This window comes from Ranitomeya variabilis, chromosome 4 (genome assembly GCF_051348905.1).
Source record: "Ranitomeya variabilis isolate aRanVar5 chromosome 4, aRanVar5.hap1, whole genome shotgun sequence".
NCBI lineage: Eukaryota > Metazoa > Chordata > Amphibia > Anura > Dendrobatidae > Ranitomeya > Ranitomeya variabilis.
Window position 1 is genome coordinate 57059237 of NC_135235.1, and position 27679 is coordinate 57086915.

General features: G+C 42.9%; 1 protein-coding gene across 7 annotated transcripts in view; it reads left to right on the forward strand.

Moving 5' to 3' along the window:
- Window positions 1-27679, forward strand: part of BLNK (B cell linker) — a 244067-nt gene that overhangs the window by 141266 nt on the left and 75122 nt on the right. The window contains exon 1 of one of the 7 annotated variants that reach the window (XM_077258549.1): window positions 9060-9339. The exons of 5 other annotated variants lie outside the window; for them this stretch is intronic. In XM_077258549.1, the coding sequence (XP_077114664.1) occupies window positions 9302-9339 (38 nt within the window). In that variant the 5' untranslated portion in view covers window positions 9060-9301. Of the gene's footprint in view, window positions 1-9059; window positions 9340-27679 lie in introns of those variants that run through there. One more of the 7 variants, XM_077258551.1, reaches the window with a different exon arrangement.

Sequence of the window (27679 nt, forward strand, 5' to 3'; positions counted from 1 at the left end):
GCGGTCTGTGCTGGATATACCACTGTGCGGTCTGTGCTGGATATACCACTGTGCGGGCTGTGCTGGCACCCAACACCATGTTGCAGTGCAGGAGATTCCTGCAACAGTCCGAGGCGTATCTAGGGGAAGCGGGGCGGGGGAAGGTGGGGGGGTTGTGGGGGCGGGGGAAGGTGGGGGGGTAGGGGGGGGGCCCCATTTGGAAGTTCGCACCGGGGCCCATAACTTTGTAGTTACGCCACTGCCAAGGAGATTATCTTTCCAACAAAGAGCAACTCAGCGTTAACAGAAGCTGTCCCTGAGTCCACGGCTACAGAACCACATGTACAGGTATTTTCTTTACCTCCAGCATATAAAGAGTTCTGACATCTGTGACAAGAAGAATGCAGATCAGCTTCTTCCACACAGGCATCCTTTGCCTCTGATTCACGAATTACTGGAAAGAGTCTGCCATGCTAAGGTGTTCTCTAAACTGGATCTTCGTGAGGCTTATAATTTGGTGCGTATTCGTCCAGGGGATGAGTGGAAGACAGCATTCAGATGCCGGTATGGACACTTTGAATATCTTGTGATGCCCTTCGAGCTTTGTAACGCCCCTGCAACGTTTCAACACCTTGCTAATGACATTTTCAGAGATTTGTTGGACCAGTTTGTAGTGATCTATTTGGACGATATACTAATCTTTTCTGACTACCTACAGGAATATGAAGAACATGTCAAAACTGTTTTAAGACGTCTGAAAGAGAACCATCTGTATATTAAGGCGGAGAAATGCGAGTTCCATCGCTCTGAGATACAGTTCTTAGGTTATATCATCTCTCCCCAGGGGCTGAACATGGAATCTGGTAAGATTCAGGCTATCCTTGACTGGCCGGTACCCAAGAACGTTAAGGAGGTCCAACGTTTTATTGGTTTTGCAAATTTCTACAGACGCTTCATTCGAAAATTTTCTGATATTGTCCGTCCCATTACTTCCTTGACAAAGAAGGAAAAGCCCTTTAAGTGGTCATCACAGGCTCAAGAAGCTTTTGATCAGCTTAAGATCTGTTTCACGTCAGCACCGCTGTTGATACACCCAGATCCAACACTTTCTTTCATTGTGGAGGTGGACGCTTCTGATAATGCTTTGGGGGCTATTCTCTCCCAAAGAACTGGAGAGAAGGGTCTGCTACATCCTTGTGCTTTCTTTTCCCGTAGACTAACCTCAGCAGAGAAGAATTACGATGTGGGAGACAAGGAATTGCTGGCTATTATTGCGGCTTTCAAAGCATGGAGGCATCATCTGCAAGGAGCTGCACAACAGATCATAGTGCTAACTGACCATCACAATTTAGAGTTCCTTAGATCCGCTAGATGTCTTTCTCCTCATCAGGCTCGTTGGAACTTATTTTTAAATCAATTTAACTTTGTTATCTCATACCGTCTAGGTTCTCGTAATGGGAAGGCTGATGCTTTATCCCGAATCCATGCTGCGGATTCCGTACCTGGAGCCCCATCCAAGACCATTCTATCTGATGCCAATTTCATCTGAGTTATCCACGATCAGGACTTGTGGAAGGAGTGCAGGGAGGCCTATGACGATGATGTATTTCTGGCCAACCCACCTGTGGATATTAATCTTGTCTTTAAGGGTGGCATTTAGTGTTGAGCGATACCGTCCGATACTTGAAAGTATCGGTATCGGATAGTATCGGCCGATACCCGAAAAGTATCGGATATCGCCGATACCCGATACCAATACAAGTCAATGGGACACCAAGTATCGGAAGGTATCCTGATGGTTCCCAGGGTCTGAAGGAGAGGAAACTCCCCTTCAGGCCCTGGGATCCATATTAATGTGTAAGATAAAGAATAAAAATAAAAAATATTGATATACTCACCCTCTGACGTGCCCTGGTTGTAACCGCCAGCCTCCGTTCATAAGAATGAGCGCTTGAAAGTCCTTAGATGACGTCGCGGCCTGTGATTGGTCGCGGAGCGGTCACGTGACCGCAACGCGACCATTCACAAGCCGTGACGTCATCTAAGGTCTTTCAAGCGCTTGAAAGTCCTTAGATGACGTCGCGGCCTGTGATTGGTCACGGAGCGGTCACGTGACCGCTCCGCGACCAATCACAGGCCGTGACGTCATCTAAGGACTTTCAAGCGCTCATTCTTATGAACGGAGGCTGGCGGTTACAACCAGGGCGCGTCAGAGGGTGAGTATATCAATATTTTTTATTTTTATTCTTTATTTTACACATTAATATTGATCCCGATACCGATTCCCGATACCACAAAAGTATCGGATCTCGGTATCGGAATTCCGATACAGCAAATATCGGCCGATACCCGATACTTGCGGTATCGGAATGCTCAACACTAGTGGCATTTGGTTCAGAGATCGACGTATCTACGTCCCTGAGGTTGTCCGTCTGCAGATCCTCAAGTTGGTACATGACTCCAAGTTGGCTGGTCACAGGGGGGTACAGAAGACACAAGAGTTCCTGAGCTGATTCTTCTGGTGGCCAACTTGCCTGAAGGATACCAAGGACTATGTTCTCTCTTGCGAGGTATGTGCTCGTTACAAGACTCCTCATGTGGCACCTACGGGTCTTCTACAACCATTACCGGTTCCGTACCGCCCTTGGGGGTCGATATCAATGGACTTTATTGTGGAGCTGCCTACATCAGGGGGCATGAATACAATCATGGTGGTAGTTGATCGCCTGACTAAAGCTGCTCATTTTGTTCCGTGCACTGGCCTCCCCTCAGCTAAAGATACAGTGAACTTGGTTATACAGAATGTCATTCGGTTGCATGGGGTTCCGGATGAGATCATCTCTGACCGTGGAGTGCAGTTCACTTCAAGATTCTGGAAGTGGTTTTGCTCTGCACTCAATATTAATGTCTGTCTCTCTTCCGCTTACCATCCCCAGACAAATGGTCAGACTGAGCGTACCAACCAGACGCTGGAACAATATCTAAGATGCTATGTCAGCCATCTCCAGGATGAATGGTTGGAGTTGCTGCCGTTAGCCGAATTTTCATATAACAATTCTCAGAGCGCCTCCACTAAATTTACACCTTTCTTTGCCAATCTGGGTTATCATCTGTGTATCTTACCTAGGTCTCCAATTAATTCTCCGGTTCCGGCAGTGGAGGAAAGGCTGACTGCGATGAGACAAAATCTGGAGGTTCTGAAGGAATCCCTGACCACAGCTCAAGAACGTTATAAGAGATCGGCTGATAGATTCCGTAAACCTGCACCCATGTTCAAGGTAGGAGATTCCGTGTGGTTGGCAACTAAGAATCTGAAGTTAAACATTCCTTCACAAAAACTTGGACAGAAATTCATTGGCCCTTTCAAGATCAACGGTATTGTGAGCTCTGTGGCCTGCCAGCTGAAGCTGCCTAGGACTATGAAGGTACACCCAGTTTTTCATGAATCTTTACTAAAGCCTGTATCTCCTAATACCTTCCAAGGACGTGTTGTGCCACCTCCACAGCCTGTGGTGATTGACGGGCAAGAACAATTTGTGGTGGAGGAAATTGTTGATTCCAGGATTTGCAGGAATCGGCTCCAATATCTGATAAGATGGCAGGGATATCCCCCTGAGGAAGACTCTTGGGAACCTGTGGAAAACATCAATGCCCAACAGAAGATTTCGCGCTTTCATCAGAGATTCCCTGAGAAACCAGGTCCAGGATCGTCCTGAGGCCGCTTCTAAGGAGGGAGTAATGTCAGGACTCTGAACATTTTTTATTACCTTTTTGTGCATTACTGCCCTTTTCCAAGATGGCGTCTTTGGTCTCATGTGCACTGTGTCTTCCTGCTATAAAACTCCACCCCAGCCTTCAGTCTGTGCTAGAGTATTCTGCCTTGCATCCAGCTCCTGACCTCTGGTGACTCCCTGGCTATATACCTGCTCCTGTGAACCTGTGTGGAGATCCTGCTACTCTGCTCTGAGTTCCAGTAATCCTCCTTCATCTGCTGCTCGTGTTTACTTCCATCTGCATTTGCTGGACATGTAAGCTGTTTCTGCTCTGCAAGAACCTGAGACTATTACCCAGACCTCCCTGGTTGAGCTAAGATATTATTTGAACTGCCTTATAAGCATATCTATCTGTGTTTTGGACTAAGCAAGGACTTATTCGTGTCAAGTATCCTGAAGAATAATTGTGCTTCATAGACTTTCAGCGTGATTGCATTTTCCTCTGAAGTTTCCTATAGACTGCTAAGCTGCATTTGATATTTGCACCAAGTGTTGTGGACTTGAGTTTCTCTCTGCACCTGTTTGAATCACCGTGTGATAATATAGACTTTACCGCTTATAAAACTGCGTCCTGTAGTTGTTTTGTTCCACGCAAAGAGTCTCCTGAGTTATCCCCTATAATTATTACAGTTGCGGTCACATGACCGTGACGTCACGGCAGGTTCTTAACGCGCAGGCGCGCAGGGCCTGTGATGACATCGCGGTCACATGACCATGACGTCATGGCAGGTCCTTGTCACACACCAACCTTAGCACCAGAACCTGCCCCTTGCATGGACCGGTCACCGGAGCGTCGGAAAGGCGGCAGAAGGTGAGTATATAATGATTTGTTATTTTTTTTAATTATTTTTAACATTAGATGTTTTCACTATTGAGGCTGCATAGGCAGCCTCAATAGTGAAAACTTGGTCACACAGGGTTAATAGCAGCAGTAACGGAGTGAGTTTCCCACGGCATAATGCGGTCCGTTACTGCTGGTATTAACCCTGTGTGAGCCGTGACTGCGGGGAGTATGGAACGGGCGCCGGGCACTGACTGCAGGGGAGTAGGGAGGGACTAATCGGACTGTGCCCGTCGCTGAATGGTCGCGGCAGCCATGACAGGCAGCTGGCGAGACCAATCAGCGAATGAATATCCGTGACGGATGTTGCCGACAGAAAGACGGAAGTACCCCTTAGACAATTATATACAGTATATAGATGTCTATTTACATTATGTGTAGAGTGCCAATTTTTGAGTAGATATACCATTATTTTTTCAGGTACGCAACTATTTATATAACTTTGGATATTGGTGATTTGTTTGTTTTTAACAATGGGTACTAATTAATCTTTCCTCATGATATGTTCTATTGCAACATATGGAAGTCATATGGGGGGTGCCTCTGCTTGGAATGCCCTGATATGCTTGACAATTTGAGTTTTTCTAAATCACAATCTTTATTAAAAATAAAAATAGAAATCACGCAATTTTCACAGGTACAACTGGAGTTTTTTTTAGACCCATACTTACTGGAATTGTACATGTATATTAGCAGCAATGAATAATCTGTGACCATATCTTTTGTACTGAAGCAACTAATGTGCGCGTGCGAAGGTCATTGTGAAAGGAAGGAATAACGTCATTACAAAGGTGCAGCCTGAAAGTAGTAAAAGCAAAGGAAGCTTTTTATTTTTTTTCCTTCAGCAAAAGATAGTATAACGCTTAGCATTAAGGTACCGTCACATTAAGCGACGCTGCAGCGATAGCGACAGCAATGCCGATCGCTGCAGCGTCGCTGTTTGTTCGCTGGAGAGCTGTCACACAGACCGCTCTCCAGTGACCAACGATGCCGAGGTCCCCGGGTAACCAGGGTAAGCATCGGGTTGCTAAGCGCAGGGCCGCGCTTAGTAACCCGATGTTTACCCTGGTTACCAGCGTAAAAGTTAAAAAAACAAACAGCACATGCTCACCAGCGCGTCCCCCAGCCTCTGCTTCCTGACACTGACTGAGCTCCGGCCCTAACAGCACAGCGGTGACGTCACCGCTGTGCTTTCACTTTCAGTTTAGGGCCGGTGCTCAGTCAGAGTCAGGAAGCAGAGGCTGGGGGACGCGCTGGTGAGTATGTGCTGTTTGTTTTTTTAACTTTTACGCTGGTAACCAGGGTAAACATCGGGTTACTAAGCGCGGCCCTGCGCTTAGTAACCCGATGTTTACCCTGGTTACCAGTGTAAAATATCGCTGGTATCCTTGCTTTTGCTGTCAAACACGGCGATACACGGCGACCTAGCGACCAAATAAAGTGCAGACCTTCTAGCAGCGACCAGCAATTTCACAGCGGGATCCAGATCGCTGCTGCGTGTCAAATACAGCGATATCGCTATCCAGGTCGCTGCAACGTCACGGATCGCTGGCGATATCGCCTAGTGTGACGGTACCTTTACTGTATTTTCTGTGTATTCTTCACTGGGGAAACACCAAATTTATGGCTTCCTGCATCTAGGGGCAGATAACATTATTGTTAGACTGGCTGGTTTTGCTCCAGATCTGCTGCTATTACTTGTTCTTCATCTTTGTATGAACAATGGAGTCCTTGAACGGATTAAGTTATAGGAACAAAGAACAAATACCTCAAGGTTAAGTAAATATAAAAGAAGAAAAACAAATATACACATAAAAAGTGAGTAATTTATCAGGAAAATACCCTGGGAAAATGGACACAACATCCAAGCCAATGAGCCATGGACAATGTCGTTATGTGAAAATGTCACACGACTGGTGGACATTAGGACTACATAATGTGTATATAATATACTGTATGGCTTAGCGCTTTCAAAATAGGGACCTAGACAAAATACTTCTTCACTTTTCTTGGTGCTATTTCATATACATTTTACTAAAAATATTGCATGTTCTTTCTGTTTACAAGGCAGACCACCCCCAATTTACCGACTGCTGGGGGAGAGAGGGTGCAGACTGGTCTGCAATCTTCTGACAACTACTCAATGTCCTCTTTCTCTGGAGGGTATTTTCAGGGAGGAGGGTCCCTATACTGTTGCTTAATGTTGGGAGGTCCTAGACTATCCCTAACCTGTGGTTACCCCTGAAGGTGTGCATGCCCGGGTCTGTGCCACTCTGTGCTCCTATGAAATTGTATGCAAGTTCCACCCTTCTCCCAGGGAGGAAAGGGGCAGTAGTAAAAGGGTAACACAGGCTGGTCAGACAGGGAGAAACTAAGGCACAATCAAACAAAAGACCCATAGGCTAAAATACAAAGTGAAAATGGGTACACAGCAAAGAGGCAGAAAAGCAACACAAAAGAATGCCAGAAAGGGAAGGTAGAGGTATTCACAATAAACTGCATGGAAAAATCTCAAGTTGTCTAGAGTAACTCTTCAGAACACTTTTCTCAAATGAAGCCAGGAACAGAATGAGGATTCTATTGCTCGCATGGAGGGAAGACAGACACAGGTTTATATAATGGAAGGTTGTGGTTCCAATAAGCACCACAGCCAATTGACCACAAGAAACCTGTTAATGGAATAAAGAGGACATATGCTCGGCTATATGCCACAATCTTCTAATCTCTGATGTACCACAGGTCTCAGCAGTATGCAGCATAATCATGACAAGCAGACACACTTGGTACAAGCAAAGTTGCGTGTAGCACAAATGTAGAAAAAGTATATGTGCATAAACAGCAGAAATGAGTGTGTATGTACTGTGCATGCATCTTTGTTGTGGATAAGTTTGTGGGCAAAGAATGGAGACAATGTGCGAGCTGTAAAGCTATATGTGCATAATATACATGTTGGTTAGAAACAATAGCAATACATCTATTAGATACCTATACCTAGTTGTTACATTGACTCCTCCACTTCTTCAATTATGCTCGTCCCCTTTTCTACTGTGTAAACCTGGGGCGTGTTTTCTAGCAAGATCCCAAAAATATGATAATTGTTTTCCCCCAAATTATTAAATTATCTTTTTTTAGAATGCTACATTTTCCATTAGTCTGTTATTCCTTCTAGAAATTGTCAAAGGGGTGTGTCACTGCAGTCTACACTGTGAGCTCTGATTGGATAATGTCAGGATGTCAGACTGTGTAGGGACCCGCCCCCGAGTAATAACACTGAATTACACAGGAACAGCACATGCAGAGTTCTAGGAAAAGCTGCTCCAGAATTGTTATCTTATGGGGAAATCATGATATGTGATAAATTAGACAATTTTTCTTTCTTACGTCACCTCCTGCGTGGCCTACTTTATCCCAGTATTTTGTGCCAAAAAATAGTGCATGCCCACAAACACTGGGGCTACACCTCAACTGACAACTAATGATTGTCCGCATGGTCTTGTTGTGGGGCTGGAACTATCACAAAAAAATATTGGATTTTTGGTTGCAGATCACAAGATGAACAAGTTTTTTTGCCCCATACACTTCATTGTTAGTTGTTCACGACTGCAACAAAGAAGCAACAAGTCTACAATTTTAACACCCAAATCACAGCTGTACAATAGTCACATTACAGCACAAGTTGCACAAACATGTTTCCTTGCACAAACTAACTCTTGATGTTGCACAACAGGTCACCATGTAGCCCTCATCTTAATCTTTTACCCATTTTTTCTTTATCTATTCAATTCATAAAAAAAAAGGGTGAAAAGCTGCACAGTGTGAACAAGTCCTCACTTATGTAAAATCTTAATCATTTTATAAAACCTTTCATTTAGGGCTCATCGAGACGTCAGTGATTTTTCTTGGGCACAAAATAAAGGTCTGAGTTTCATCAGCATTTTTTTAATCAAAGATCAATTTAGTCAAAGTTTCATCAGTTTTTCACAGATGACAAAAAAAGCTCATAATGGTTTTTCAATTTCTCATATCAAATAGTCCATGAAAATTGGACAGCACACGGATGGCATCTGAGTGCTGTCTTGATTTCTTCACAAACCCATAGACTTGTATCGGCGATTTTTATCGAACAAGCGGATCACGATCAGACTTGTCTCTGATTTTGTGCAGACTGCAAAAACCACAGATAGAAACAAGAAAAATGATGCCTGAATCGGATCGCGATATGACAGGAATTCCCGCCGACGCTGGCAGCAGAGGAGATGGAGAAATTCATCTTTTTTTAATACTAACTTTTTAGCTCCTTTTCCATTACCCAATAATAGTATTAAATTAATTATATATAGGGCGGTCACAAACATGGGAACCGTATGAGGAAACTAGTCAGTAATAATGTCAGAATGAAAAGAAGCCATAGCGACAGGTTCACACCCACAAAGCAGGTAAAAGCTGTAATGTTAGCCTAGGATTATTCATGAGCTGAATGGGCAGGGGGAAGCAAAAAAAAAAAGAAAAGTCATGTGACAGAATAGAAACTTGAGCCTTGACTATGTGAACGAGCAAGTTTTACTTCTCCTATGAAATGTGAATTAAATCCACGAGAGGGGAGAGCAAACATCGTGTATGGGAAATCCTTCAGGGCGCAGGAGCTCGCAGTCCGCTGTAGGATTTTAACACCGACAGAGACACATGGTGCTGACAGCTCGCCGGGGGGATGGAAAAACTAAATAAGATCACCGGGGAAAAGATCAGGTGAGCAGATTTGGATTTTACTATTAGATCAGTCGCTGGTTAGATCAATAAGATCAAATAGATCATTTCTGAGGCTGCATCTACTGCCTGGATTTTTGCGTATTTTTGAGCAGTTTTTGTGTCTTTTTTTCACTTCCTAGAGTTGACACAAATGCCCATAGATTTAGGAAAGATGGACACTTTTACCTCTACATATATCTATTCATTCCTTACTTTGGCACCATAACTTGTCCTCTAGCAAATCTGCATGGCATTGATACAACAGATAGAATATAGTGGACACGGCTTCTTTTTCCCCTATAAGCAATTTATATTCAGGAAGTGATATGTACAATGTCTTATAATGAAAAACTCTCGGAAATGTCAGGTGTGTTGGAGAGGCCATGCTGATCTGTAACTGTATTTTCTAAAAATAGTTTTGGTGTGCGTTTTTTTTTTTTTCCAGTTTTTAAGAATTTATTATGTATTAAAAACTTTGCAATATTGTAGTTTTCATGCCGAGTCTTCACGTCAGGATGACAAATCTATTGCATTTGAAAAAAAAAAAAAATCATAACTTCCCACATTACATGTATCTCAAATCCTTATTCAGAAAAAACGGACACCATATGGATTGCGCGTGCTGTCGGTGATTTTAACACAGACCCATAGACTTGTGTGGATGATTTTGTTCTGTGACTTGGATAAAAAACGGATATGTATCTGGGATGTTTTGGGTTTTTTTGTGGTCGCACTGTGTGCTAAAAAAACACAGAAGTGTGAACAGCATCATAGTCTATACTGGGTACAATCTACCCTGTAAAAAGAGGGTTAGAACATTTATGTGAAAAATGGACATCCTAACAATGCCTTAGGCTATGTTCTGTTCACACGCTGCATTTTTTTGTCCCGCAGGCAAAATCTGCTCTCTTGGCAGTAAAGAAGCTGCTTACAAAATGCAGGTTTTGCTGCATTTTTTTTGGTCTCTTGTGCATGTTGATAAAGTTTAGTGGCCCCCAAAAAAGCCTGATTTAACTTCCTTAGGTTTTTGCAGCAAAAACTGATACCTGCGTTTTTTTGCTGTATTTTTGTACTTGCCCCTTGTTTTCTATGGGTGAAAAAATACTGGAAATACGCAGAGAAAACGCTGAAAGAAGTGACATGTTGCAGTTTGAAAAATGCAGCAAGGAGTTTTCCAAAGCAGTCAGGAAAATAAAACCAATGTGATTTCTGAAATCTCATAGACTTTGCAGGTATTGTAAAAGGCAGCTTAAAATTTGCATTATAAAAAAGCAACATGTGAACATAGCCTGGGGGCTCGATCAGACGTCCGTTTTTAGTGTGTGAGTGCAATCTGTGCTTTTCATGGACAGCTCTCGTACCCATGATACTGAATAGTCGCTCCCATGTCCGTGATTTTCCGCTGACCAAGTTGTTGCCGCAAAATCACAGTGACAAGTTCGACTGTTTGATCAAATTTGGCAATGCAAGTCTATGGATCATTATAAATATTGGCCAGCACTCGGAGTGCACTCAGACTTTCATGAACTTTCAGGAAAAGAATAGAAAAACTTTTAATTTCTTTTTTTCTCATAAGAGAAAAACTGATAACACTCAGACCAAAATCTGTCGACACTTAAGAAAATCACTATTGAAATTCAGTCCATTTTTCTCGTGTGTGTTAAAAAAAAAACAAAAAAAAAATTGTCATCTAGATGAGGCCTTGGGATTAGAGTAATTGATAAGATCCTCCTTCCAGCATGTATAGTATGGTATTAGATAGAGATACCTCCTGTATGCATAGGAGATGGAATAGTGCTGCAATTATGGCTGCTATAATCCCTAAGCCGGTGAGAACATATCCAAAAAGTTGACAATGAGATCACAGGCTGAAGCTCGAGTGGTGAAGAAACACTTTGTCTTGTAAAATGTCTGGCAACCTTATATCATCTGCCTTATAAAAAAAAATAATGTCTAGTTGACATAGTTAGATCCTGTCTTGTATTGTTATTTTGTTACGGATTTCCAGTGGCCATCACTCCTGGGCATTGAAATGGGGTCAAGTCACAATGAAAGTTGGCAACAGAAATTGTGTTACGAAGTCAACACTGATTTAGGCTGGGTTCACACATGAGTTTTTTTGGTACATGTGCCATCAATATATGAATCGATTCATGAGAGGCCAGTCCAGCAGCCAGACTGGAGCCACTCGAATGTCCTCCTACCTGCCGTCATCGTGGCTCCTCAGTTGATTAGTTGGCCTATTGCAACGTCATTGTTATAACATAAGAACTTATTTATTGAATGAAGAAATTCCAGAAAATGAAGAGATGTTTCGGTCAATACCTGACCTTCATCAGTCATCTGGATAGAGGAGATCTGTGTGGAAGCGCGCTGTGTGAAAGTCTGCAGTGTCGGCTCTTGACGAATTTGGTTATCCTACTCGTGCATCACCAGAATTCCAGAAGTGTCGTGTTTTGCCAATTACATTGTTACAACATAAGACATACAAAATCATAAGAATCGCTGCGGATGATGGCAGGTAGAAGGTTTTGGATGTTTTGGATCAAACTCACCAATGTAAGTTAGCGCCCCCCTGAAAAAAAGAGCAGAGAGCACACAGATGTTTAATAGGTAGGAGATGTTAATTAAATGTTATTGAAAAATGTGACTAACAAGATTGTAAAACCTGAAGCCAGGACCAAAAACGGGTCCAAGACACTGGACTAAGGATGAGTGGACCCGTGGAAGTTTGGGTTCTGGAACACAACCCAAACTTTATGACCAGAACTGTACCCAAACTTCAACCAGAACTTCAACCAGCTTTTGAGCTGGATTGTCTCTCTGTCTCTCCGGGAAGACTTCCCTTGGAACTATGAATATTGCAACAGACTTCTGGGAGAAGTCCGTGTTTAGCGTTTAGCACCAGACACCAACTCTCCAAAAACCACGTGTTTTGATTGGAGAGTTTCTGCCCGAAAACTCAACAAAAATAAACCGTGTGAACACCTCCTCAAAGGTCAAAGACATAGCATGAACGTATCTGACAAATGCAATTTTATTTAACTATTCCGGTCAGTTTACACACTGTTATGTTATAATTAGCGGATTTATCCATCATGATTAGAGAGATGAAAGTGACTTATAATACAGAACTTCCTGCAACTAAATTTGCCATGTGTGAAAACGCCCTACCACCACAAAAAAATGCTTCAATAGATTGATTTGTCTGATAGATTTACATCCATTGTTCAATTTCGGCAGCAAAAAAAAAAAGAAAGAAACACTTTCCACAAAATCACACAAAAAAATGCAAAAAATCAAATCAAAACAAATAATGCAATATCAAAATTATGTTTCAGGTAAAGCACAGACATGCTACATTAATGGCTTCTGTAGCAATGACGGCTATGACAGATACATTTACCACATGCCAAAAAACCACGTGTGGTTTTACCTTGATTTCTTTGTTTGCAAAACCCCATTCAGTCACTCGTGCATTTTATCCACACATTAAAAATAGGATGAATTAACTTTTTTTTTTTAATTAGATTTGAGCATGATAATATCGGGTTTTCCTGAATTGAACCTTCAGTCAGTGCTATTCAGAATGAATCTCAGCACTAGTGTGTATGGAGTCTAGGAAAATATGATGGTTTTAGCTTAGGGGGTCTGCCTGGGACTTAATGCCTGGCTTAATATGGTGGGAAAATATCTTTAAGGCCGGTTTCACACGTCAGTGGCTCCGGTACGTGTGGTGACAGTTTTTTCACGTACCGGAGACACTGACTCACGTAGACACATTAAAATCAATGTGTCTCTGCACATGTCAGCGTGTTTTCACGGACCGTGTGTCCGTTTGAAAAACACGGAGACATGTCAGTGTTCGTGGGAGCGCACGTATCACGCGGACCCATTAAAGTCAATGGGTCCATGTAAAACACGTACCGCACATGGATGCTATCCATGTGCAGTCCGTGTGCCGTGCAGGAGACAGCGCTACAGTAAGCGCTGTCCCCCCAGCTTGTGGTGCTGAAGCCGCCATTCATTTCTTCTTTCCAGCAGCATTCGCTGGAGAGAAGGAATGAAAAATCATTGTTTTTTCATTTTTTGTGTGTTTAAAATAAAGATCCTTGTCATGTGGTGCCGCTCATTACAGTGATGAATATGCGGCTCCTGCTCCCATAGGGGTGTAGCCTCATATTCATCACTGTAATGAGCGGTACCATGTGACCACTCATACAGGAAGATGCTGCGGCACTGAGAGGAAGCATCGAGGGAGCTGGGTGAGTATTTTATTTCCAGCAGGCTGGCGCACAGGGGGTGGTGACAAGGATCTTTATTTTAAACACAAAAAAAATAAAAAAACAATGATTTTTCATTCCTTCTCTCCAGCGAACGCTGCTGGGAAGAAGGAATGAATTCCGGCTTCAGCACCAGATGCAGGGGACAGCGCTTATCTCTAGCGCTGTCTCCTGCACGGTCCGTGTGGTACCCAGTCGGCACACGGCTGCCGCACGTGTACCACACTGATGTGCCACGTGAGCACACGGACACGGATAACTCCGGTACCGATTTTTCCGGTACCTGAATTATCTGGACGTGTGGGACTGGCCTAAGACCATGTACAAATGTGCAAAATTACTTCAGTTTTTTTCTGAAGATATCTGTATTAAAATATAATAGCAAATTGTGTTTTTGTAGCATCTTTTTGATGCGTTTTCCCTTTTTTGTGCCTTTTTGGTACAGGGATTTTCTATTCGCCACGACAGCACCCACTGAGAGAGGGGATCCGCCCCTGGGAACAGGAAACCTACAGAGAGATAAAAGGGGCGGCCCCCCCTCGCTCCTCAGTTGGTTTCCTGTTCCTAGACGGGAACCCACAGAGAAGACTCTATGGAGTAGCTATGAAGAGGAAAACCCGCCTGGACTGCCGCCTGTACGACTCTGCTGAGCGGCAGGGGCTCCAGAGCGGGTAGACAGAGACGGGGGGAATGATCCTGTGGACCCCTCATCTGCTGATGCTATCAACAGTCTCCCTGCTGGGACACCGTTGTATGAGGCCACCGATAATGCGGAGCGGCACCTACCTCGTCCGGCCCGGACCTGGGTCAGGTAAATGGTGTATACTCCTGGGGTATGTGGAGCCGCTGTGGTGCTGGCGTCTCCCCGGTGTTTTTTTCCCCTCCTGGTCCCTCCGGAGTAGAGGTATTGAATTGCTAACATAGCTGCAGGTGCGGCGCTTACCATGGCGTCTTCCAGCGTGTAGCAGAGACGCCGGCGCATGCGCAGTAGCATCGGCGTCCCGGAAGTGCTTGGTTGAACTTCCGGGATCGCGAGGTCAGCCTGGGCTCGACTATAGGCGCCATTGCGGTTGCCGGTAATCACTGCAAAGCATCTGCGGCTGGAGAAGGAGACTGCGGGCCACACACCTGGGCTAATCGCTAATCTCCTCTATTGATCAGGTACAAAAAAAAAAAAAAGGGGAGTGTTTTCTCAGCTGTGAGGCACAGGCAGTGCTATATAAGGCAGTTTAGAGCTCTCCTGGTTGCGCAACATGTTGTCCCAGGAGGATATCGAGCGCCCACTGGAGGATTTAATCCTGCCTAGTGGTGATGCCAAAAAGAAAGGCAGTGGACACTCAAAGATGAGTGACTCCACTGAGAAATCGGCGAAAAAGTCAGGCCGCTCTGCACCGAAAGCTGATCGTACAACCCGGCAGACGGTATTTAACCTTACTCCTGGGTGAATGCGTAGCTGGCTTTATGGGGGCTAATGGTAGTTTCTCCTACTTCTATCTTATAGGGTAAGCGGACGGAGAAATCTAGGCACAAGCAGTGTGCGATGTGTAATGAGCCCCTGCCGGACTCCTATATTAAGAAATTATGTCAGAGTTGCATAGATTACACCTTGCAGCAGGAGAGTTCGGTCAGGATGAAGGAGATTCGTCTCATGATAAGGGAAGAACTTCAGTCCTTGGGAGGTAGTCCGGCAGTGAATGTTGAGAAAAGAACCAGGAAAGCGCCTTCACCTGCAGCAGACACGTCAGCAGAAAGTGGGGAGGTCAGCTCAGACGTTTCTCAGAAATCGGGCTCCTCGGATGACGAGGATTACGTCTGCTTCCCTACAGACAGTGTAAACAATCTGATTAAATCAGTGAGAGGTACTATGGGGGTGTCAGAGTCCAAAGAACCTCAGACACCTCAGGACGTTATGTTTGCTGGTCTTTCACAGAAAAAAGGCCATGTTTTTCCGGTAAATCAGGCCATCAAGGACCTGGTTAAACGGGAATGGAGCAAAGGGCAAAAGGGGTTTGTGCCAGTCTCGTGTAAAAGGCGGTACCCCTTTGATGATGAGGACTTGACCACTTGGTCCAAAGTTCCTAAAGTGGACGCGGCTGTGGCATCCACCTCCCGCCGTTCCTCCCTACCAGTGGAAGATGCAGGTTCCTTATCAGATCCTATGGACAGGAAGTCTGACACACTACTTAAGAAGTCATGAGAGGCCTGTGTAACTGCCTTCAAACCTGCAATTGCAGCCACATCTACTAGCAGGTCTATGCTAGTTTGGCTCGACCAGCTGGACCAGAACATCAAAACTGGGGTATCCAGGGAGAAATTGCGCTCTGCTATTCCTTTGATTAAGGGAGCTGCGGCGTTTATATCTGATGCCTCTATAGACTCGCTCCGTCTGGCGGCCAGAACGGCTAGTCTTACTAATACGGCTCGTCGGGCCTTATGGTTAAAGAACTGGAAAGGAGATGCCCAGTCTAGATCCAAGTTGTGTGCCATACCCTGTCAGGGTGAGTACCTCTTCGGGTCGGTGTTAGATGAAATACTCACTAAGGCGGGTGAAAGGAAAAAGGGGTTCCCTAATCCCTTTATTCCTTCTTACAGAAGGGCGTTCAGGAAGCCACCATTCGGCAAGAAGGGAGGCTTTAAAGACCGGTGGAATAATAATAAAGAATTTAAACAAAAAGGGAATTTGTTCAATAAACGTCCCTTTAAGCCAGCGGATAAATTCCGTTAACCCTGTTTTGCCGGTGGGAGCTAGACTTCTAGAGTTTGTGGAGCAATGGAAGGAGATAACTGTCAATCCATGGGCCATCAATTTAGTATCTTCAGGCCTCGTTTTAGACTTCATTCAAACACCTCCGGATTCCTTCCTTCTCACATCCTTAAAATCCAGGCCTCAGCAGGAGGCCCTTGAAATGGAAATTAAATCCCTCATAACCAAACGGGTATTAATAAAGGTGCCGCCATCCCAGATAGGGAAGGGCTTCTACTCCCCCCTGTTTCTAATTTCTAAGCCCGACGGCTCTTTCAGAACCATAATCAATTTGAGAAAGTTAAATTCCTTTATAAAGCCCAGAACATTTAAAATGGAATCTATTCGTTCAGCTATTAAAAATTTGTTTCCAAATTGTTACATGGTAGTATTGGATCTTAAGGATGCTTACTACCATCTCCCCATACACCAATTACACCAGCAATTTCTTCGGGTAGCAGTGGTTATAGATGGGCAGGTCTGTCATCTACAATACCGGGCTATGCCATTTGGTTTATCCATGGCTCCGAGGGTTTTTACCAAATTATTGTCGGAAAGAATGTCCTTTCTACGAGTAAGGGACACACTAGTAATTCCGTATTTAGATGACCTGTTGATTGTAGGTAAAGATTCCCTTCAGTGTGAGAAAAGGTTGGGGGAAGTAGTATTTTCTTTGCAAAAACTTGGCTGGATTATAAACTGGGAAAAATCCAGGCTCCAGCCAGTGACATGTCAGAAATTTCTGGGACTCTTATTGGACTCAGTTGACCAGATATGTAGACTTCCTGATGAGAAAAAGACCACCATAATACATAAAGTGAGTTTAGCCATCAGTAAGCGTAGTATGTCATTAAGAAATGCCATGTCTTTATTAGGGTCCCTGACTTCTTGTTTTCCTGCAGTCCAATGGGCGCAATTCCACACTAGACAGCTACAAAAATTTATATTACAAGAGGACATTAGGAAGGAAGGAAAGTTGGATAACACAGTCGTTCTAACGTCAGGCGTAATACACTCCCTTGCATGGTGGTTAGATTGGGGCAATCTATCTAGGGGAGTTTTGTGGGTTATCACTTCACCCGCTAATGTTACCACGGATGCTAGTCCGGATGGCTGGGGGGCACACTTTCAGGATCAGGTAGTCCAGGGTCTCTGGTCTTGTGCAGAGCTTGAGAATTCCTCTAATGTAAAAGAGTTGAAAGCTATATTTTATTCCCTGCTCCACTTTCTCCCTCAGCTGAGAGGCTCTCACACAAGGGTCTTCTCCGACAACACTACCGCAGTGGCCTATCTGAACCATCAAGGAGGTACACGGTCAGAAAATCTTATGAGAATTGCTTCAGACATCATGGAGCTAGCCGAAGGTCACCTACTATCCTTGTTAGCAGTACATATCAGAGGCATAGACAACGTTCGTGCAGACTTCCTCAGCCGCCACACTCTGCATCAGGGGGAATGGATGCTCAACAGGGAAGTTTTCAAGTTAATAACAGCCAAATGGGGGGTACCCCAGATAGACTTGTTCTCCACACGAGCGAACCGTCAGGTGAAGATGTTCGCCTCTCTATGCAGAGAGGACAATCCGGACATATTCGATGCCCTCCAGATAACATGGGCATTCGACCTAGCCTACGCATTCCCCCCATGGAATCTACTGCCTGTAGTCATAAGAAAGATAAGGGAAGAAGGGGCAAGAGTTCTGCTGATAGCCCCATTCTGGCCCAAGAGGCCATGGTTTTCGTGGCTCAGAGCGATGTCAATTTCAGACCCCTGGATTCTGCCTCAGACCAAAGACCTTCTATCTCAGGGGCCATTCCTACATCCTCAAGTAAGAGGAATGAACTTGACTGTCTGGAATTTGAGAGGCAGTTACTAGAGCTTAGAGGATTTTCTAGAGGGTTAATAAATACCCTCATGAGGAGTAGAAAGCCTTCCACTACCAGAATTTATGTTAGAATTTGGAAGAAATTTCTTGAATTCCATACTGCACAACTCTCTTCGGAGGTTCCTATATTCTCAATATTAGAATTTCTACAGAAGGGTCTGGACTTGGGACTCTCGGTTAGCACGTTAAAAGTTCAAATTTCGGCTCTAGGAGCTCTGTTTAATTCTGATGTTGCAGGCAATAGATGGATATCTAGGTTTATTTCCGCTTGCGAGAGATCAAAACCTATTAAGGTACCACAGATTCCTCAGTGGGATCTGACGTTAGTCCTGGATGCATTGACACAAAGCCCTTTTGAGCCTCTTCAAACTGCCTCTTTGAAGCATGTCTCATTAAAGACGATATTACTAGTGGCATTAGTATCTGCCAGAAGGGTGAGTGATCTCCATGCCTTATCAGTAGATCCTCCATTCCTATCAGTGACTTCTGACAGAATAGTTTTAAAAACAGATCCATGTTATCTCCCTAAGGTAGCCACTAATTTTCATAGGTCTCAGGAGATCTTGTTACCTACCTTTTATGAGAACCACTCGACTCCAGAAGAAGCTAGGCTTCATACCCTAGACGTTAAAAGAGCTATTCTAACTTATATAGAAAGAACTAGGGACTGGAGGGAGAGTAGGGCTCTCTTTGTGTCTTTCCAGGGGAAAAACAAGGGATCCAGAGTCACAAAGAGCACACTGTCGCGCTGGATCCGGGATGCTATAATCTTGGCGTACAGATCTAAGGGAAGAGATCCTCCTCTGCATATCGGAGCACACTCCACTAGAGCCTTATCAACTTCCTGGGCAGAAAGAGCGAACGTGCCAATACACCTTATATGTAAGGCTGCAACTTGGTCTTCGCCTAATACCTTCTATAAGCACTATAGACTAGACCTATCTGCTGCTTCTGATCTAACCTTTGGGGTGTCGGTTCTCGGCTCAGTTAACCCACCCAATCTATAATCTCTGTAAATCTCTCAGTGGGTGCTGTCGTGGCGAATAGAAAATACCGGATTACTCACCGGTAATGCTCTTTTATAGAGCCCACGACAGCACCCATTCGATTCCCTCCCTTTTCTTTATTTACTTGCACGTGGTGTCTTGTAGGGAGATGTATATATTAGAGTAATATGATATGAAGTTGTAAATATGTATATATAACTAAACTAAAAAACCTGGCGGCGGTTCCTCCTTATTCTCTGTAAAACAACTGAGGAGCGAGGGGGGGCCGCCCCTTTTATCTCTCTGTAGGTTTCCTGTTCCCAGGGGCGGATCCCCTCTCTCAGTGGGTGCTGTCGTGGGCTCTATAAAAGAGCATTACCGGTGAGTAATCCGGTATTTTTTATGCATTTTTTTTTTTAGGGCAGAAATGAGTCAGGATATAAAATTGAAACTGATTAGCATTTAGGTTTTTTTTTTTTCTTTTCAGGCTTCCAGTAGAAGTCTATAAGTAAAAATTCACCCCCCAAAAATCGCACTGTTTAGCGGTTTCTTTAAATGAGGGCACGAGTTTTCATGAAATCACATCCCCTTTCCTTAAACTGTTAAATACAGCAGATTTTCTGCAAACAAAAAACGCAGCAGAAAAAACTCCACACTTACGTCATGCGGGAACATAACCTGAGATTTTCCTTGCTTATTTGCATCAGGCAGATAACAGTTAAGGGTAAGTTTACATGTTGATTACTTGGCGGAGATTTTTCTGACCTAATTTTATATTATTTATTGCAAAGAGCTAAAACCACAGAATTACACGCAAAGAATTAACGTGGTGCCGGTTTTAAAACCTTCACTACAGGTCAGTTTCCTCATGGAAATTTTCCATAATGTGTATTTTTGGTTCATATTATGGAGCTTCATTTTTTGTGGCTTTTATTCCAATGACTGCATGGTTTCACAAGCTTAACCCCTTAATGACCAGAGGTATTTTTGTTTCTGCATTTTCATTTTTTGCTCCCTTTCTTCTCAGAGCCATACCTTTTTTTATTTTTTGCTCAAAATGGCCATGTGAGAGCTTGTTTTTTGTGGGACAAGTTATACTTTTGAACGACACCATTGGTTTTAACATATTGTCTACTGGAAAACAGGAAACAAATTCAAAGTGCAGTGAAATTGCAAAAAAAGTGGAATCCCCCACTTGTTTTTTGTTTGGCTTTTTTACTAGCTTCACTAAATGCTAAAACTGAGCTGCTATTATGATTTTCCAGTTCATTACGAGTTCATAGACACCAAACATGACTAGGTTCTATTTTTATTTAAGTGGTGAAAAAAAAATCCAAAGTTTGTAAAAAAAAAACAAAAAAACAAAAAAAAAAAAAAAACCGCCATACCGCCATACCCATAGTGTCTGCGTTTTTCATGACCTGGGTTTGAGTGAGGATTTATTTTTTTGTGCGCCGAGCTGACATTTTTAATGATACCATTTTGGTGCAGAAACAATCTTAGTGATCGCCTTTTATTGCATTTTAATGCAATGTTGTGGTGTCCAAAAAAAACGTAATTCTGGCGTTCTTTGCAGTATAAATGTATCTTAAGGATCCATTTAGAAGGGCCGACTGCGGCCATCAAATAAACACTCCCATTAATATTTTTTTTCATTAAATCTGTATATATGTGCATGAAATGTAGAGTGAGTGTAATAATATACTCACCTACCGCTGCTTTCTGCAAGATCCAGTGCTGTTCAGGTCTTCTTCTCAGTGATGTCACAACTCTTCAGACTGTCTGGGTCATGTTATAATCTATATGTGAGCCAGAAGTGTTTTTTACAATGTAAGTCTATGGATCCTCGTTCTGTACCTCCATAAGCTTACACTGTAAAATAAACTTCCAGGTCACATAGAGGGCAGTATGACCCAAAGAGTCTGAAGAGCGGTGATGTCACTGAGAAGAGGAGCAGAACAGTGATGGATCCTGGAGAAGATTGAGGTAGGTGAGTATATTAACACACATTACACACCATACTTATGTAAGGAGATGGACATGCTGCCCATGTTTCCCACAAGTTTATTATTGTAAACTGTTATATGAAGCAATGTGAACTGTAATGTATAGTGTGACTTGTGATCTGCGTTAAAGGTGTTAGCATGCCATGTTATACATGTATACACAGATTTGATGAAAAAAATATTCTTTGGCTTGCTTCTTTAAATGACCACCTATCCGTTATCTAATGACCGGTTTACACACGTCGGCCACACTTCCATGATCACAGGACGATCATTCTGTGCGCACAGAACAATAAGTTCTTTAAATGTGTTTACACAGGGCAATGTGCTGCAGAGAATGATTTTTAGGCTATATGCACACGTTGCGGATTTGACTGTGGAATTTTGTGTGCAGATTCTGCATTTCTTGGCAGAAAACGCAGGTCAAAATCTGCTCCGATTTTGTGCGGATTTCTTACTTTTTTTTACCCCTGCGGATTTCTATTATGGAATGGGTGCAGAAACACAGCAGATCTGCAAAAAGAATTGACATGGTCCTTTTTTGAATCTGATGCGTTTTCCGTGCAGATTTTTCCGCACCATTAGCACAGCATTTTTTTTTTTTTTGCCATTGATTTACATTGTACTTTAAATCACTTACATATCTGCAGAGTTTCTGTGCGGGAAAAAACACTGCGGATCCGCAGGAAATCTGCAAAGTGTGCACATACCCTTAGGCTATGTGCACACGATGCGGATTTTGCTGCGGGTCCGCAGCAGTTTCCCATGAGTTTACAGTACAATGTAAAACTACGGGAAACAGAAAACGCTGTGCCCATGCTGCGGAAAAAAACGCGCGGAAACGCAGCGGTTTACATTCCGCAGCATGTCACTTCTTTCTGCGGATTCCGCAACGGTTTTACACCTGCTCCAATAGAAAATGGCAGTGGAATCCGCACAAAAACAGCGGAAAATCCGCGATAAATCTGCAGCAAAAACGCAGCGTTTTTGCCCTGCAGATTTATCAAATCCACTGTGGAAAAATCCGCAGAGGACCATTTTACGTGTGCACATAGCCTTAGGTTTGTTTTTCTAAGCAAAACACTTTATTTATCAGGTGATTGCAGGACTATTTAGAAGGGCCAGGAGAGTGAACGTTCCTTCTATAGTTCTTTTTCAACCTGCCTGAACAGACCTTAATGGTTTGATCATTACGATAACTAGGGGATTCTTGTATGTATATTTATTATGTTCTTGAGCAATGCTGAGTAATTTCAGGATCATCGTGACTAACACAAGTTAAGGCTTATTTAAATGGGTCAATAAACGTTGAATGGGCGTTCATCAGCTGAGTAGATTGTGGTTTGGGTTTTTTCACAGTAGAAAAAGAAAATTGACATATTCCTGAGAATTGTTCAATTTGAGATATATATATGCTACAATACTCAATATTCACACGTTGCAGAGACGTTTCATTTGCTATGTTTTTAAAAAATCTTGGTAACAGCGATGCAGTTTTATTGCAACTGCAGCAAAAAAAAAAAAAAAGCAACATGGCCGCAACGTGCAAACACAACCTTAGGCCGGTTTCATACATCAGTGGCTCCTGTACGTGTGATGACAGTTTTCTCACGTACCGGAGACACTGACACACAGATACATTAAAATAAATGTGTCTCTGCAGATGTCAGCATGTCTTCACGGACCGTGTGTCTGTTTGCAAAACACGGAGACATGTCAGTGTTTGTGGGAGCGCACCGATCACACGGACCCATGAAAGTCAATGGGTGCGTGTAAAGACGTACCGCACACGGATGCCATCCGTGTGCTGTCTGTGTGCTTTTTTTAAAGTCATAGGGTTAAAATTGAAACAGATTGTTTCAATACACGGATACGGACACACGGATAGCACATGGATGGCCTACGTGCACACACGGACACGGATAGCTGCGGGACCGTTTCTTCCAGTACCGGAAATATCTGGACATGTGAGACTGGCCTTAAAGGAGTTTCCGACAAAAACATTTATTGCCTATCCATAGCATGTAGGATTGCTGGGAGTGCTACACCTGCTCTGTGGCCTGCAAACAGAGCACAAAGGCCAATACAGAGGTTGTCCAACAATAAAAAATGTAAAACCTGCTAGCAGACATATCAGTTGGTGACCACTGATCTCGGCACTGATGTTGGAGCTCACTCCTTTCCTTGTGTACTATGTATCTCAACCAAAAACCTCCACCCCTTTCCAAGCAGTGGTTTCATCCATAAATTCACTCCTGATAAACGTAGATCGTGAATAATTTACTCAACATGGAAAAAACGAGAAGCGATACATGGCAATAATCCCAATTACATGTCGTTTTGATGCGATTAATGTTATACTCACAAGATACACAGTGAAGATTAGTGCATAAATAACAATATCTAATATATATATATGATATTCTTCAGTGTAACATCAGAGTGTTTGGAAAAGTTATCGGAATCCATTACAGATAAGAGAATCAACTTGCAGGATCCTAGTCCAGTGGCTATATCAGTGGTTCATGCTCACTGGACGGGAGCCTTTTGGATCGCCTCCTACATGATGGACTCCATAGCGCCTCTTCATATTATTAGCACAACTTCATGTGTACATCAATGGCAATCAGAGCCATCAAGTTGGTGGCCCTTTACAGGGCTTCCATCTGGCTTTGCCAACTTGACTTTTCATTTTTTCTGGCCAGCTTTTCAAAAAAATCACAGACAAACAATATATTTTATGGACACTTTATAAAACCACAATAATTCATTAGGATTATCAATGATCTCTACATTTCAATTCTACATATCTAGAGAACATAATTCTGATATGAAGATATCAGCTGCATTCACCGTGATCTGTGAAATGATGAGAATTACAATCAAAATAATTTGTATAAGTTTCTTTAGCTTAAAAAAAACCAAAACATGGAAACCTTAAAAAAAAAATTTGAAGATCAGATTGTCCTGGATTTTCTGGATGGCTGGCAACACTGCTTATGCAACTGCTGGACCAGGGTCCTGTGAATGGATTCCCTCAGCTCTACAATATATTCAGTGTATCACTGTTTTTCCTGTATCTAGTATAGTCTTCACATGGTCTACATTTATAAGGAAGTAGCTTGTAAATGGAGAACTGCTAGAAGCACAAAGGCAAAAATTGACTTTTTGAACTGAGGAGGCTTCCGAAGAAGACATTGGAGGCAAGTGTGCATTTTCTTGGCATCACAAACTTGGAAAGAAGGAAGAAGGAAGGATTTATTGGTGTCTGAAGCAATGTAGAGTGGTGAGAGCTTCGTAGCTGGAGCTGAAAGATGATCATTGCCAAAGAAGAGTGGTTGAGAAGGACTGGAATGTAGAACTATGAGAATGTTTGTGAGACTGATTATAACTGCACCTTATTAAATAGTCACTACCAGACAACGCTCCTATAGCAGGTGGACAATCATTGAGGGAGGAATATTACTTCTCTTATTACCTTACATCATTCTGAGAAGATCTGGATGAGAGAGAGAATTGCAGAAAAGGAATAGAATGGGGGTGAGAATGATGGTAACGCTCACGTGCTAGGGTTGTGTAAGGACACAACACCTGTAGAAGCCTGATGTGTCGTAGCCAGGTACGGACTGGGACTGAAATTCAGTCCTGGCATTTGAAATCACACAGGCCCATGTTGTCCCCGACCCCAAGAACCAGATGGAATATATTACTAATATTACCCTGGATGGAGGAAAGCAAGATTTTCTACAAGACCAATATTTCTAATGATACCCGTGGCCTGCTGGGGTAAGTGACGGAGTCAGCAACTTTGTGCTCCATCACAATTCTTAATAGTATGGGTATCTTGAGAACACCCATTCTCTTATCAACGTAGCAGACAAGGCAGCCCATGACCAGACCTTCTGGCATTTACCAGAATTGCCAGACGGCCAGTCCAGCCCTGGTCGTAGCTGTCGCCCGTGGCAGGAGGAGAGTATTGTCCAGATAGTCTCCACTTTGATAAACTGCTATCACAAGTTGTGGGCTGCGCTAACGGAAATAATGAGATCCAGAGAGTAAAAGCAAGGTTTATTATTCACACCAACGCGTTTCAGCTCCTGACCAAAAACCAAATGTCAAGGAAAAAAAAAACACATTTCTAAAAGGTGCTGAAACATGTTGATGTGAATTAAAAAGTTTGCTCATACTCTCCAGATCTCATCATTTCTGACAGCGTAGTCCGCACATCATGATATACTCCCCTTACAGCATTCTGGGCATTTTTTACATTAATGAAGACCTGTCAGCAGCAGGCAAAAGTGAACTTTTTTTTCTCTTATTTTTTCCCACTGCTCACCCGATTATTCCATTTTTGTTTTGTTTATTTTTGTGACTTATATCCGTCACATAGTTCTCAAGAGATGTAAATTTTTAAATGCTTATACCAAGGGGGCATTGCGTACAGGGTAATAATGCAAAGCACGTCTCCAGACAATCTTGTACGTAAATGCCATAAAGACTTGCATAGTGGACCTGTATGGTGGATTTAAAACAATTTTTGGGAAAAGTGGGAATATTATAAGAGAAAAATTGGCCAATTTTGACCTGGTGACATGTCCCTCTCTAAGTCACTGGACAACCCATTTACTGATGATGATATATCTTTACAAAACGGAGAGACATACATAGATATCCAGTTTCTTCTGAACCTCTTTGGAATCCACTAAAGGAGGAAATGAATTTTCCATTTTTATTTGCTTGTTTTCTCTGTAGCAAAAAAAGAAGAAAAAATGTCCAATATTCTCATTTATAAACCTAAACCAGCTGCATTATGGTATTTTGGTAATATTCAGAATAAGTGTAAGAATTTTGCAGCTGTGTTTCTCAATAGGAAAAGACGCGGGGGGAATTGTACTCTAATTGAGGACACACTTTTATTTTTTTTCTGAGCACTATCCAGACGTTTTTACAATTACAAATCTGCTGGAACAGAGGGGAAAAAAAATCTGAAAGATTATAAAGCTTCAATTTCTGCTTTGTCCAGAGACCAGGGGATTATGTGATAACAACACTGTAGATCATTTTACACTATATAATCTGGAAAAACTTTTAATGAGCACCTGCAATTTAGCAAAATGTCAGCAAAACCCATGTTGGGTTGGATTTATCTAGTTCGGAGCTGCAGACTCCTAAAAATAGAAACCAGTTCTTGCGAAAATACAGAATTTTTAGCTAAGTTGTCTCGCATTCTATTGCATATGGCCTGTTCTTGACAATTAGCATTATGGCTTCCATAAGCAAAAATGAGTCCATTTACCCAGCTGTACTAAACCATGGACATGGAGTTAAAACTAAATCTGACGGGCTAATTGTTTGCTGCTTGGATGGGTGAGAAGCATACCTGCGTCAGAACTGTTTTTTACTATATATAATTGGTTTTGTTGTAAGCAAAGAAGATTGGTGTTACCCTGGTCAGTGATCCAGTCCAGTCCTCCATGGCATTAATAAGACATGCAGTTAAAGTCTTCCATGGCAGGTAGATGAGGGCAATCTTTACATCTGCAGTCGGCACCCTTGGCCATACATCCAGGGTGTCACTTGTACCTACTGGGCCAAATTTGGTGACTCCAGTTTTTGCAATTCAACTGCTGGGTGTAACAAAGAAGGGGACCGCCAGGACTTCTCTGCTTAATAGCCACCAAAACATTGAGCCAGCCCTGACCTTGCCAGTTAAAGGTATTAAATTGATGAGCTGCTCATTTATTGCATAGGTAAATAGTGCTGTGCCATTATTAGCTTTTTTAAAGGTAAATTAAAGTACACTGAACATAGACTCAGAGGCGTAGCTAGGGTTTTGGTTCAGGGGGGCGAAACTTCTGAGAGGGCCCCTAACCAGGTAACCCTGATTACTACTATGGTGGCGCCCACCTAATAGTGGATTTAGGAGCACATCAGCAGATGACCACACTGTTACTAATAAAAATCTCTTTACAAAGACCAACACTAATTATGGTGACCACATAGTGGTAGATACCAGTTCTGCAGAACATATAAAAGATGACAGTACAGTTATAGGTGGTGACTTACAGCTGACGTTCTTTCTGCATGTTCTTTCTGCACAACACAACTGATGGTCCCAAAACCATATATTCACTCACTTTTCCCATCTCTTCCATCTGGCCCAGACCGACATGACAACTTCTCTAGCAAGGAGTCGGCTGCAGAGATTACAACAAAGGCACATTTGACTTCTCACATTTCAGGCACCGTTCCTATCTATCCCCCAACCTACACAAACTCCTTATCCTGCTGATACCCCAATACTGAGCCACTTTTGCCGTATGTGTCCTTGTTACTGAGCCTGCTGTGTGGTACTGTGTGCCCTCTAGATGGTAAAACAAACTTAAATAATATATTAATGCTAAGTGTAAGTGCCCTAGAAAACAGTGCCCATTTTG